This window comes from Polyodon spathula, chromosome 3, assembly GCF_017654505.1.
Source record: "Polyodon spathula isolate WHYD16114869_AA chromosome 3, ASM1765450v1, whole genome shotgun sequence".
NCBI classification, from domain to species: Eukaryota; Metazoa; Chordata; class Actinopteri; order Acipenseriformes; family Polyodontidae; genus Polyodon; species Polyodon spathula.
In genome coordinates, this window is record NC_054536.1 from 4,993,296 (window position 1) to 5,006,075 (window position 12,780).

The window sequence follows — 12,780 nt, forward strand, 5'->3', positions numbered from 1 at the left end:
ACCGCTTTGTAGTTTTCTATATACTTAACTAAAAACTGACAAATTGAAAAATAGAACATTTCGAAGTCTAACATGAAATACTGCGTTTAGTGCTACATATAACTGAACCCAATTATTTATATTACTGGAATCCCCCTTTCAATTTTTAGAACTCTTCCAGCAAAGCACCTGGAGAAAATCGCAGAGCAAATGAAAGCAAATAAAATAAATGCATTGCTGGTGATTGGTGGATTTGAGGTATGTATTTTCCATGTTATTACAGTAGTTGTAGAGATTGGAGTAAGGTAAGGGAAATTATGATAACTGCAATATATTAAGAATGATTAAAAAATATATAAACTTAAACAGCGTTTGCTCTAGGACTTATAGACTGAGGGTCAATGTGGCCCCCTCTCAAATTATTAAGGGGGCATTTTCTTCAGTGAGGGAGTCAATGTTTGATTCAGAACCAGCCACCATTTCATATTTTTGTTTGTTTTAAATAGCCAACAGAATTTACTGATCTTTTGTTTCTGAAGAACAAAAAATAAAACTATAAAGCTGTAGATAAAACCAAGGTGTCTCTACAATACTCACTGTCACTTTTGGGCAAACTTTTGGGAAATGTGTCCCAGTAATGCTGGTGTATCACTGAGTAAAGGATATTCATTGTACCAAATCACTTTAGAACAGGGGTTTTCAATCTGTTTACACTGCATAGCCCTTTCCAAAAAATGTTGTGCTTTGCGTATCCCCCATCTGAGATAGTCATAATAAAATGAAAACAAAAAAAAAAGGTCTGTACAATAACAGGATAAAACAACACCTTGGAGTGTGTGATGGATACAATTATAAAAGTTACTCTATTATAACGGGAAGATACATATTACTTTACTTTAGGATTGTCATTACTAATTAATTAACAACAACGAAGCCTCTGTGCTAGCCTCAATCACTCAGAAATGACATAGGACTATTACTTGATAGCAAATGGCAATCATGTATTTTTATTGATAGCGCAGTTACAGAAGAGCAGGCTAAAACAAGTTCACTATCCAGCATCTGTACAGCTGACCTTATTACGAAAACATGTTATTGGCATTTTTAAATTCTTGGTGACTAAAACGTACAGTACTGATGCAAATTAAAAAATCATAACAAAACGCGCTTCCCTAGTATCAGTGTGATGAATGCCCCTGCTTGTTACCACACAAATCACTGGTGATGGCAGGGAAATTTACGAGTTTCAGTTGATTTTTTTTTTTTTTTGTCGTTTTTAATCTGACCATTTCGCCTTGATCGCCCTTTGATACCAATGTACTAGTACTGAGCTAACAATCATATTTTTTTTTCACTGGATTGAAAGCTAACTCTTACTCTCACACTAGAAGCAACGGCTTGTAAAATTATACCGCATGGCAATACTTCGGTTTCTGATTGGCCATACACTGTATTTTGAAATAAACCAATAGTACTTAAGTTACAATAAACTTTAATCGGGTCATTTTTGTTTTTGCATGCATGAACGCACACAGGAAATAAAATCGAGTTAAGACTAGGCTTTTAGTTTTTTACAATATGTATTTTTTTTATACCAAAGACAGACTGCAGTAACCGCCCAACTGTTTATATGACATTTAAATTGCTTATTTCAAATGTACCTATTTAATATGTAAATTAGTCACGTCGCACTGACAACGTTTAATCGCTAGTACCAGACTGCTGTGCTGTACAGATCTGTCACAGCACATCAGGCTGGTGTTAGGGATTAAACGTTGATTACAACACAAAAGTTTGCAATAGATTGGTCCGTGGTACTAAGTAAAATGCGTTGTCCGCCATTTCAGAATTTTCCCAGTTTGAAAACCCCTGCATTAGAAGAAACCACATTTCCAGCAGATACAGTTTAATAGTCGTAGTATTTAAATGCCGTTGCCCACTGGTACCTTCCAGCTGCCCCTTTATTTTGACAATTTCTATATCAAAAATTGCATTTTTGTTCTTTGACATTTTTCATTCTTAGCCCCCAAGTAAATATTTTGGTCAGTTTTCATAATATGTTTTGCTTTATTTTTACAACACACGATGATGTTGATATGATAAACGCGTATATCTGCTTCGAGTACTGTATTCGTATTTTTTTCAAGGTTAAACAATGGCCCGTGTTATACGGAACACCATAATTAAAATGTCTAGTACAACATTTCGTTGGTTTTGTAGTTTTTGCTATTTTTTAGTACTGCACACAATGAAATAGTTTTGAAAATGCTACTTACCAAAACCGTGACAACACGTGAAGTGTATTACACCATAACGTCCTTCATTCCGATTCGGGTGGTGTTTTCTCAATGCAAGAGGTATTGTAGACATACATACAGTACTGCATAAAATCACATACACTGTATATATGCTATTATTTTTTTTTATTATTATTATTTTTTTTTATCATGCTGTTATAGACCTACTGTTCGAAATGGCCAAGAGACAGTTGGTGCGTAACACATACCGAATTATTTTGGCCCTGAATTTTAGCATTTTTTGTCATGGGAAGTACAAATTCCACATAGTCTATGTTATAATGTTACTTTTTAAAATTTATTTATTTATTTAAAATCAATTATAAGGTTTTCGTTTCACAAATCTACCGCACTTTGTCTATAAACTGTACTGTACTAGGCAGTACACTTTTCTCCCATTCACTTGCTTGGTCACTCCGTCTGCAAACATCAGACAGATATTTTTTTACAGTGGAAGAATTTCACAGCATTTTTAAGCACAGATATAGTAGCCTACATTTGAACAGTAACTGATGAAGCAATTTATTTTAATTTTTTTACAGAAGTAATGGTCGTGTGTAACAGGGATACAAGGTTATATTTGAGCCGGGCAATGTTGTTAACAAGCCTGAGTTTAATTATGAAAACGCAAGTGTACACGATCAAGTCGTCACACCTGTCATGTTAATACAAAATGCATTAATTTACTGCGTATTGGTATTGCGTCTGGTCTGCGAAGGGGGACAGACGGGCGTGGAAATTCAGCGGGACATTATTATTATTATTATTATTATTATTATTATTATTATTATTATTTCAGAGGGGCTTTGGCACAATGGCGCGGCACAGCGCGAACACAGCTTAAATTGTTTATTAAAATTATTCCAATTTAAGCAACACTTGTTGGCGTTACGGTGTTCTTCAACAAACATAAAAAAACACCAACTGACACTAATACTATGTATAAAATACTTGTAAAGCATGTTTCTGTTTTATATATACATAGACATTGGACATATTTAAATACATGTTGTAGAGTACAGTAATGTTAAATCCTGTTCATTGCTTACATCTCACTTCTATACCTTATCATTGTTCTGTATTTTCAGTTGCGCTACCTGTTTAAGATTTTTACATTAATGTCACAATTATAAGTGACTGTATAATTTCATAATTTATCCTTCCACCAGCAATATAGCTACATAGATAATGAAACCAAGCCATTGAATATGACACATTTAAAAAAAATAATGGTCAATACAGTGTCTATGGGTATGGCATTGGTTCCTGCCAGCAGTTGAAGATTCCTTTTATACAATCTAGTGAAATGAAAGCAGCATTACACTCCAAATTGAATGAACTACTAAGTTCACCTATAAATATTTAAAGAAAATGTCTGTTAATGCTGGTAGAAGGGTATCATTATTATTTTGTATTTCTTTTACTTCCTATCATATTTTTTTAATACATGTATTCTTTGGTTGTTGTTTTTTTTAATGTTTTGGTAAATGTTGAGTGGTACCTGTCTGTGTCATCCTGTCCGTTGTGATAGAAAAGGCTCTCCCTCTGGCTCCAACCTTGTCTCTGCCAGTAACTCCAGTCATTTAAATTGTCATTTTTCACATCACTGACCTGGCTGTGCCCTGCAGGCCTACCTGGGACTCGTTGAATTGTTAGCTGCACGTGGGAAATATGACGAGTTCTGTGTCCCTATCGTTATGGTTCCTGCTACTGTCTCCAACAATGTACCGGGTTCAGATTTCAGCATTGGTGCAGATACAGCTCTGAACGCTATTACTGATGTAAGTCTATCTGGGAAGGTGTGTGTTCGACACAGCCACTAAACCAGACTGGGATCACTGCAACTCATCCTTTTATCTACCAGCATCACTATCAGCTCTCTCATCCCTGAGACCATTTGCAAGTCAGCCTGACGGGGACCAAAATAATGTCACTGAACTTAACTTGGTACTTACACTAGTATTTCAGCACAAATGTTGCAAAGCAAAGATGTCAAAATAAGTCTATGAAATGTATGCTAATGTATTGACTTGGTGAAGCTGGTAAAGAAAAGTTCAGTTGTCATGGTTTCTGTCAGTGTCAGGTAAGTTGTGATTGAGTCATGCAGTGGAGTCACTCATTCTGTTCCTCAGTGTTGTTTTGCCTGCACCTAACTTGTTTCATAACTAAGATCTGTGGTCAGCATAAGGATTTAACTCAACTTATTCCTCTGCACGTTTACAATTATTAACACTTTGCATGAATTCTTTCTACTTCAGCAACTTTTTGAAAGGCAGTCAAATTAAGAACTCCTTTATTACGCATGCCTTGCAACTAACAATAGGACTGTGGCCAAGGGTGACTTTTATGTATTCAAATGAAATGTACAGATTTTCTGTAAAAATCCAGCATTTTAAGAATACTTAAGAGCATTATTTTTTGAAGTCACACATCACATATTCTTTATTATACATGCCTTTTAAGTTTAGGTGCTTTCTCATTAGGTGCCAGGAGTTTAATATGGACATTTTTAAACAAAGATGAAGAAAATTTTGATCTTTGTTGCAAAGCATTCCTGAAGGCTGGTTTATACTTCAGTTATGTGACCACCATCAAGGGCGATTTCTAGTCTTTCTAGCGATCCAAGGAGTGGTCTCCTTTCTCAACTCTAGCTGGTTGTGTCTCCCGGTGATCGGAAGCACGATTGTTCAGTTATTATAAACAATTAATGAACTCTGAAAGGTGACTAAATAAGTCTCCTTATCTAGAATTGTGTAGTCCAGAATAGAGTTTGTACTGGCTAATGACTGGCTTACGATCAGACTTAGTGAGAACCCTATGAGGTCACTAAAGAAAAGACAGTAAGGCAAAACACGTCTTCTCTGGTAAGTAATATAGTGGCGAGGGGGGGGGGGGTTGTACATGTTTTCTGACAGATTCAGGGTACTGTGAATTGTTGCCTTAACTTATGCTTGACCACCTTCTAACCTTTCCCACCTGTCTTTGTTGTGTGGGCATGTCATTAACTAACCAGTACCTGTGCTTACCAGTCATAGTCTTCACTTCAGTATGCGAATGTGCCAATGTGAGCCCCCAGCGCAATATGACAGAGCTTTGCTTCAAACATTACACGCCTTGCATGAATGTCTTTGCCCAACACCGTTATTAGTCTCCTTTTTGCCAATGGGAAGCCAAACCTCCTATCACACGGAAAGACCCACAAGCAGGGTACATATTCTAAATAATATGTATGTGTCACAATAAGGTGATACTTTTCATTGGATCTAATGCATTTATACTGCTGCTTCAGGCATTTGAGTGTTTGCTGCAGTTAACTGAGGCACGTTCTCGCTATGAGGAGTTTTGCATCCCTATGTGTGTTCTGCCTGCTACCATTAGTAACAATGTGCCAGGCACTGATTTATCTATTGGTGCTGACACTTCAGTCAATGCCATTGTGCAGGTAAGGCAGACCTTTCACCTAGTACCTATTTTTCTGTATACTAAACATGTTTCTATAAATGTAGTATTATTTACTGTAAGTGGTAACATTGCATTATTTTAGAAACACCCACATTCTCAATATGGAAATGAGTATACAAGTTTTATGTGCAGTAGAACATCAAGGAGTAGAAATATGATTGGATAAACACAATGCTAGTCAGTAATCGTTTACATTTTTCAAATGGTGTGTGTTTTGCTTTAACCCAGTGTCCTTAAATTTTGCTAGAGTTAATAGCTGTATTTCCTGAGTTGAGACCCAGAAACACCTGAAATGGTAACATAAAAACCAGACATTTGTACATATTTATATGACTTAATTTCAGTTTTGCTTAGAGAAAATGCTCTTTTCCTTTTAATGACACTGTGTTTCTTTGTTAGACCTGTGACCGCATCAAGCAGTCAGCCAGTGGGACGAAGCGTCGTGTGTTTATCATTGAGACAATGGGTGGATACTGTGGTTACCTGGCCAGTGTTGGGGGTCTGGCTGCAGGGGCTGATGCAGCCTATATATTTGAAGAGCCCTTTGATATTCGAGACCTTCAGGTATGTTTGACTACATTCTTATTCTTTTTTACCATAAATGAAAACACAAGAAAGTTATTTTCCAGCAAATACCAGTGGAGGGACTTGATATCACTTTCAGGTAGAGGTCCTGCTCCTTGGTTTAGGGCCTTTTGAAGTAGAATGCAGGGACACGCGGGAAGAAACATTTGAAAAAAATATACATCTGAAAAAAACATTTATATCAAACTGTATGTACTAGTATGTACAGATTCTCGTGTGTGTTATCATGTTCACTGTTCAGTCTGTATGAAAAATAAATAGCTGACACAATTCTTGGGATTCAACAAGTTATTAGAAAGAAAACAAATCCATTCAAGCTCTGTTCCGCCAGCCTAAATTTGACAACATTGTCATCATTGTTCAAATGCTAGAATAATTGAACACTGGGAGCTAAAATAGAATCTAGGCATGTCTTGTTTAATGTCAGCCCATGGCCAAGTTATTTAAACAGTAGTGAAGCCTAAGTTTGGATTTCATGCTCAATCTATTTAATGCAATCTCTACGTTTTCATTCTTTTCCATTAGTATCAAAGCAACAGGTACAGATGTCTGCAGATGATCTGGATTTAATTAGCATTGCACAATATTCACTTGTATAAAGCACAGTCCATTTAAAACATTCATGGGGTTTTTTGTACTACCCTGGCTTTGATTTAGAAACCCTGCCGTCCGGACGGCTGACAGCTGCTGAGGAAGCATTCAACACCACATTTGGGGCAAATACGGGTAGGGGGCACTTGAAAGGGAGGTGGCGGATTCCACTGCCTGCTATATCCTGCACAAACTTGTCAACAAGAAAATTAGGTGCTCAGGAATCAGTGGCTGCCTGTGAGACAGGCTGGGAAGGTTACCAGTGTTGCCAAGTCTCACAAAAAAAGAAAAAGCTCAAAACAAGCGAACTCATGTTAGAGTATGGGTGTTTATGCAAATTCCAACTAGTGACTCTCAAAACCAAGCGCAATTCTGCCTATTATAAATGGACTTGGAAACTAAAGGTTACCTCAGCCGCCAGTTTCAGTTGGACAGCAGCGATCTGAAGAGTCTCGTGCTGTCAGATTCTCTCCCTTCTTTTAAGTTGTGTTGGGTTTACTGTTGTGTTAAATATTAATCATGTAAACAAATAAAACACAGTCAATACGTTCATTTACAATTTTATTTGGTCAGTTCTGAGAGAGCATCAACAACTTGTTGGATGATGTTGTGCTGTTTTGGGCATTCGAGCTGGCTCATGACATCCAGTTCACCAACTATATTTACTAAAGTGGAGGGCAGACACATTGTGTTTGGATATAGCTGGGATCAAAAAAGGACAGGTATTCAGTTAGTCATTTAAGCAGCAAAGGTATTCGCAAACAGCAGCATTAATACTATAACAAGGGCATAACACAGTTTATGGTAAGGGGTTTTATACAAAACTGTAAACCCACAATAGCTATACATGACAGTCCAGACAGCAAAAAAAAATAAATTAAAAAAAGCTGTCCTCTTTGTCATTAAGGTGAACTACTCCACTGCTAACCATAAAATTGCCCATCAGCCACTACATTTTTTTGTCCTGGATTCCACTGTAACAACTGACCTGCTCCCTTGCAATATTTATAGATAAGAATAAACACGCTCATTAACATTTACACGTGAAATGCAGGTTTTCATGTGAAACTGAGCGTGGATTTCCCTTCTGTTAATGAGATTTACCCTATCCCTCTTTGGCCGTTTTTTTCCAGCTACAAACCTGATTTATCCGAGTAATTCTCCCAAACGTGAACGCGCATCTTCATGTCACATGTAAATTGACCCTCATGGAAACCCATAATTGTAGATCTTAAGGAACAAAAATTGTTTATTAATCAGTGTTTACACTTGTATTGCAGTCTAATGTGGAGCACTTGACAGCAAAGATGAAAACAAGCATCCAGCGAGGTTTGGTGCTGAGGTGAGCTGATATACTGCATATCATCCAAAAAATGTTTTGTCTGACGGTATTTTGGCAAGCTTGTTCCTCAAAAACACTATCGTGCATAAGTCATATGTATTCCAAATCATTTTGCAGAAACGAGAATTCCAACGAGAACTACACAACTGACTTCATCTATCAGCTCTATTCTGAGGAGGGGAAGGGTGTGTTTGACTGCAGGAAGAATGTTCTTGGTCACATGCAGCAGGTATGTAAGAATCTCCCATTCCCATTTAGGCATTACATTTTATTAATTAAAAAGAAGACTGCATATGTACATATTAGGAGAAATATGTGAAAATCTTAAAGGTGGTGTCATGGAGAACAAATAATTTCATTGTTTCAGTTCATAATGTTTGTTGTAATTAATGATCAATAAATACCTTGAGATACTCCCAAGGTCAGTGTCATTCAATCGTTTGTGCAGTTGGCCAATAGATTCAATATTTTACGGGCTAAGTAACTTTAATTTTGGTACCACATTACTTCAGATAGCAATTTATTGTTTTGACCGAAATAAAATGAATGTAAACAAACCATGCTATACTTCTGAGATTACTGATGGGCCAGTATAACAACACTGGAGAATCACAAGTCACACCATTACTTTACTGCAGTCTAGTTAGACGTTACCTCAAAGCTACTGTTTGACTTAAATGTGTCTGTCTTCTCTTTTAATATGTATTCCATAAATCCTATTCGTACAGGGCGGTGCACCTTCTCCATTTGACAGAAACTTTGGAACAAAGATAGCAGCTAAAGCTATGCTATGGATTTCTCGGAAACTCAAAGAGACCTACAGAAAAGGTACAGTGTATTGACAACTCAAGAGGAGGTGGTTCTTGCAAGTACTTCACAACACATTAAACACTGCAAGCTATTACCATGCAATACTGCTCACTTGTGTTTCACACTTGCCACATTACATGAGGTGTAGATGATTAAACCCAGGGACAGTTTTATGGCATATCAAATTATGTATATATGTATCTGATTCCTACAAATGCTTAATAACGTGCTTTGATAGGTTTACTGTATGTTATATGTGTTGTTATTTGCTATCTACTGTACAGCACCTATAGAAAGTCTACACCCCATTGAACTTTTTTAACATTTTGTTGTGTTAGTGCCGTAGAGTTTATGCATTTAAATGAGGATTTATTTTCCACTTATCTACAAACCATACTTCACACTGTTAAGGGGAAAAATGTTTTTTATTGAAAAAATATTATATTTTGAAAATACAAACCTGAAAAATCATAAAGATCCACCCCCTTGAGTTAATACTTGGTTGAAGCACCTTTAGCAGCAATTACAGCTGTGAGTCTGTTGGGATAGGTCTCTACCAACTTTGCACATCTAGATTTGGCTATATTTGACCATTATTCTTTACAAAACTGTTCCAGCTCTGTCAAGTTCCTTGGGGAGCGTTGATGGACAGCAATCTTCAAGTCATGCCACAAATTTTCGATGGTCGGGGCTCTGACTGGGCCTCTCAAGGACATTTACCTTTTTGTTCCTCAGCCACTCTAGTGTAGTTTTAGCTGTGTGCTTTGGGTCATTGTCATGCTGAAAGGTGAACTTCCACCGCAGTTTCAGCTTTCTTGCAGAGGGCAGCAGATGTTATTGTCACATGCACACTTTGACCAGTCTTGGCCATAAAAGCCTTTAGCTCTTGCAAAGTTGCCTCTTGGTAGCCTCTCTGATCAGTCTTCTTCTTGCTCGGTCATCCAGTTTGGAGGGATGGCCTGATCTAGGCAGGGTCTTTGTGGTGCCATACACCTTCTACTTCTTAATAATTGTCTTGACTGTGCTCCAAGGGATATTCAAGGCCTTTGATATTTTTTTATACCCATCCCCTGATGTGTGCCTGTCAACAACTTTGTCCCGGAGTTCTTTTGAAAGTGCCTTGGTGCTCATGGTCAAGTCTTTGCTTTGAAATGCACTACCCAGCAGAAGGAACCAACAGGAACTGCTGAATTCATCCTGAAATCACGTGAATCACTACAATTTAAGACAGGTGGAGGCCACTTAACTTGGTGTGTAATTTTGAAGGTGATTGGTTACACCTGAGCTAATTTGGGATTGCTATTACAAGGGGGTTGGACACTTATCCAACCAAGCTATTTCAGTTTTTATTTTTAATTAATTTTCTACTAATTTCTAGAATATTTTTTTCACTTGGAAGTTGTGGGGTAGGATGTGTAGATATATGAAAAAAAACAAACAATTTAATGCATTTTAATTCCAGGCTATAAGGCAACAAAAGGTGAACATTTTGAAAGGACGTGTAGACTTTCTATAGGCACTATATGTATTTTCTGTATCTTTCTTACACTAACTAGGCGTTACCATTAAGAAGTTATAACCCACGTTGTCACAAATTAATTTGTAAATGTTTTCCACAGCTTTTTATAAATTTGTAACTGAGGCTGTAGTTAAATCTGTTCTTCCTTTTTATTTTGTCTCGTTTTTGTTGCGGTCTGCATGGATTGCCTTAGATGAAGGTAAATTGTTTAACTTATTGCTGCTAGGGTTGAGGGGTTAAATATTACCAATAATAACTAAAGCTGTATTTTTTTCACAGTTATGGATTTCACAGTTTCTGTGAAATGTATGCATTGCTGTGTAATATATAGTTCCCCATGAAAATTATCCAGTTTTTAAAGAATATTGTAAATATACATATTGCATCAGAGATCCAACATTTGTCTGCTAAAGATCACTCTGTCCAGTACTAGAGGGGTGCATTTCACATCTATTTATGTTTTTATTTTGTTTGATAATTCACTGTTGGTGAAAACAGAATGTCTTTAAAAGGTGGACATAAAAACGAAATATTCTTGAATGTTTTTATTGTGAAATATCTTGAAATAACTATTTTTACACCTGGAAATGCAGTGACATTTATTACTGTTAGAAAAATACAGCCCTAATGATAATAACTCATAATTAGTTATCATGGTATTCATCCAATTTAATGATATGTGGGCACCAATATCGATATTGATAAACACGGTATAATGGGATTTAAAAAAAAAAATCAAGTAGGCTCGCACAGACATACATTCTATTGGTAATACTGCTAAAAATCCAAACACAGTATAATCAAGTTTATTTTATGTTAAGATGCAACAAACCCTATGCATACCATAGTCTACTAGGCAAACATCACACATAAAAGTTTTAATTAAACATTTTTTTCCACTGATTGGTGTTTTTCTTTTTCTAAGAACCTGAGTGACGAATGTATTTCCAACATTCAATAGCTATAAATCAAGAAAGACAACAAATCCACTACCTGTGTACCCTCTCGTGTGTTCTACTCCCATTTCTTCACCAGCTTCCTCTCACCGGCCCATCCCTTACCAGAAACTAGATCCTGTTTTCAAAAAGTGTGTGCATCAACTAATTAAGAAACACACTTAAAAACAAAAAAACACATACTAAACAGGAAAATTGTTTTAAATATATATATATATATATATATATATATATATATATATATATATATATATATATATATATATATATATAAAATCAATATGTGACTGCACTGTAGCCTCGCAATTTAAGATGGAGTTCTTTATCAATGTAGCCGGTTTCATATTTGTTGTTGATTGATTGAACAGGTTGTTGAAGTCTTTAAATTGCTTGCTATCAATGGAGGAATATGTTTGTTTACCAGTTCTACACAACAGATAGATTCAGTGTTAATGTTAGCATGTTGTACTGCACTGTATCTGTTAACGTGAGTGGTTTACGTGATAGTGCTTTGCTGAACTGTACTGTCCTGGGTATTTGTTTTACTAATGGTGTCATGTCCTTGCAGGAAGAGTTTTCGCTAATACTGATGATACAGCTTGTCTGTTGGGAATGCGCCGTCGTGCTCTTGTCTTCCAACCAGTTGTCGACCTCAAGAATGAGACAGACTTTGTGTAAGTGTCTTAAGCCTGAGACAGACAGGCGTGGCGCGGCACCGCTGGGCATTGTCAGGGCGCAGAACTGCTAGTCTGCACTCGGGCACATGGGCGGAATGCACTACGCGATACAGCAGAGTCAGCACCACGCCGTAGGCTATGTACTTGAATATAATTTACATGTGTAGACAAAAGTTTTGCATCATCTATGAGAATATTAAGATGCGGGCATAATTAAAAAAAAAAAAAAAAAAAAAAAAAAAAAAAAACCTGTATTAACATATTTTCGATATTTTATTTAACATCATGAAACTACAAAATGGTATCTCAGAATTCTAGCAGAAACTATAATAGTAGTACAGTATTTCATGTTAGAATTTGAAATGTCAAATTTTTCAATTTTTGGAAAACTACAAAGCAATATGTTATTTCAATATGTCAGTGTATCATTATTAATTGTATAGGGCATATAAAGTTTGTATAAATTTTTGGCTATAGCTATAATGCCCCCCATATAATCTACTAAATAAAAACACTAGTTTGTTTTTCAACATTGTTTTTCTGTCACCTATATGCAGGTGTA

At 36.4% G+C, this 12,780-nt stretch overlaps 1 protein-coding gene across 7 annotated transcripts in view; it reads left to right on the forward strand.

The window, feature by feature from the left end:
* The window catches only part of LOC121310827 (ATP-dependent 6-phosphofructokinase, platelet type-like), a 38,271-nt gene that overhangs the window by 24,026 nt on the left and 1,465 nt on the right, over nucleotides 1–12,780 (forward strand). For 2 of the 7 annotated variants that reach the window (XM_041243767.1, XM_041243749.1), the window contains exons 15-22: nucleotides 150–237; nucleotides 3,905–4,057; nucleotides 6,138–6,302; nucleotides 8,195–8,256; nucleotides 8,374–8,485; nucleotides 8,985–9,084; nucleotides 10,779–10,784; nucleotides 12,110–12,215. In XM_041243767.1, the coding sequence (XP_041099701.1) occupies nucleotides 150–237; nucleotides 3,905–4,057; nucleotides 6,138–6,302; nucleotides 8,195–8,256; nucleotides 8,374–8,485; nucleotides 8,985–9,084; nucleotides 10,779–10,784; nucleotides 12,110–12,215 (792 nt within the window). Of the gene's footprint in view, nucleotides 1–149; nucleotides 238–3,904; nucleotides 4,058–5,565; nucleotides 5,719–6,137; nucleotides 6,303–8,194; nucleotides 8,257–8,373; nucleotides 8,486–8,984; nucleotides 9,085–10,778; nucleotides 10,785–12,109; nucleotides 12,216–12,780 lie in introns of all 7 variants that reach the window. The other 5 variants (XM_041243795.1, XM_041243782.1, XM_041243788.1 and 2 more) reach the window with 3 other exon arrangements.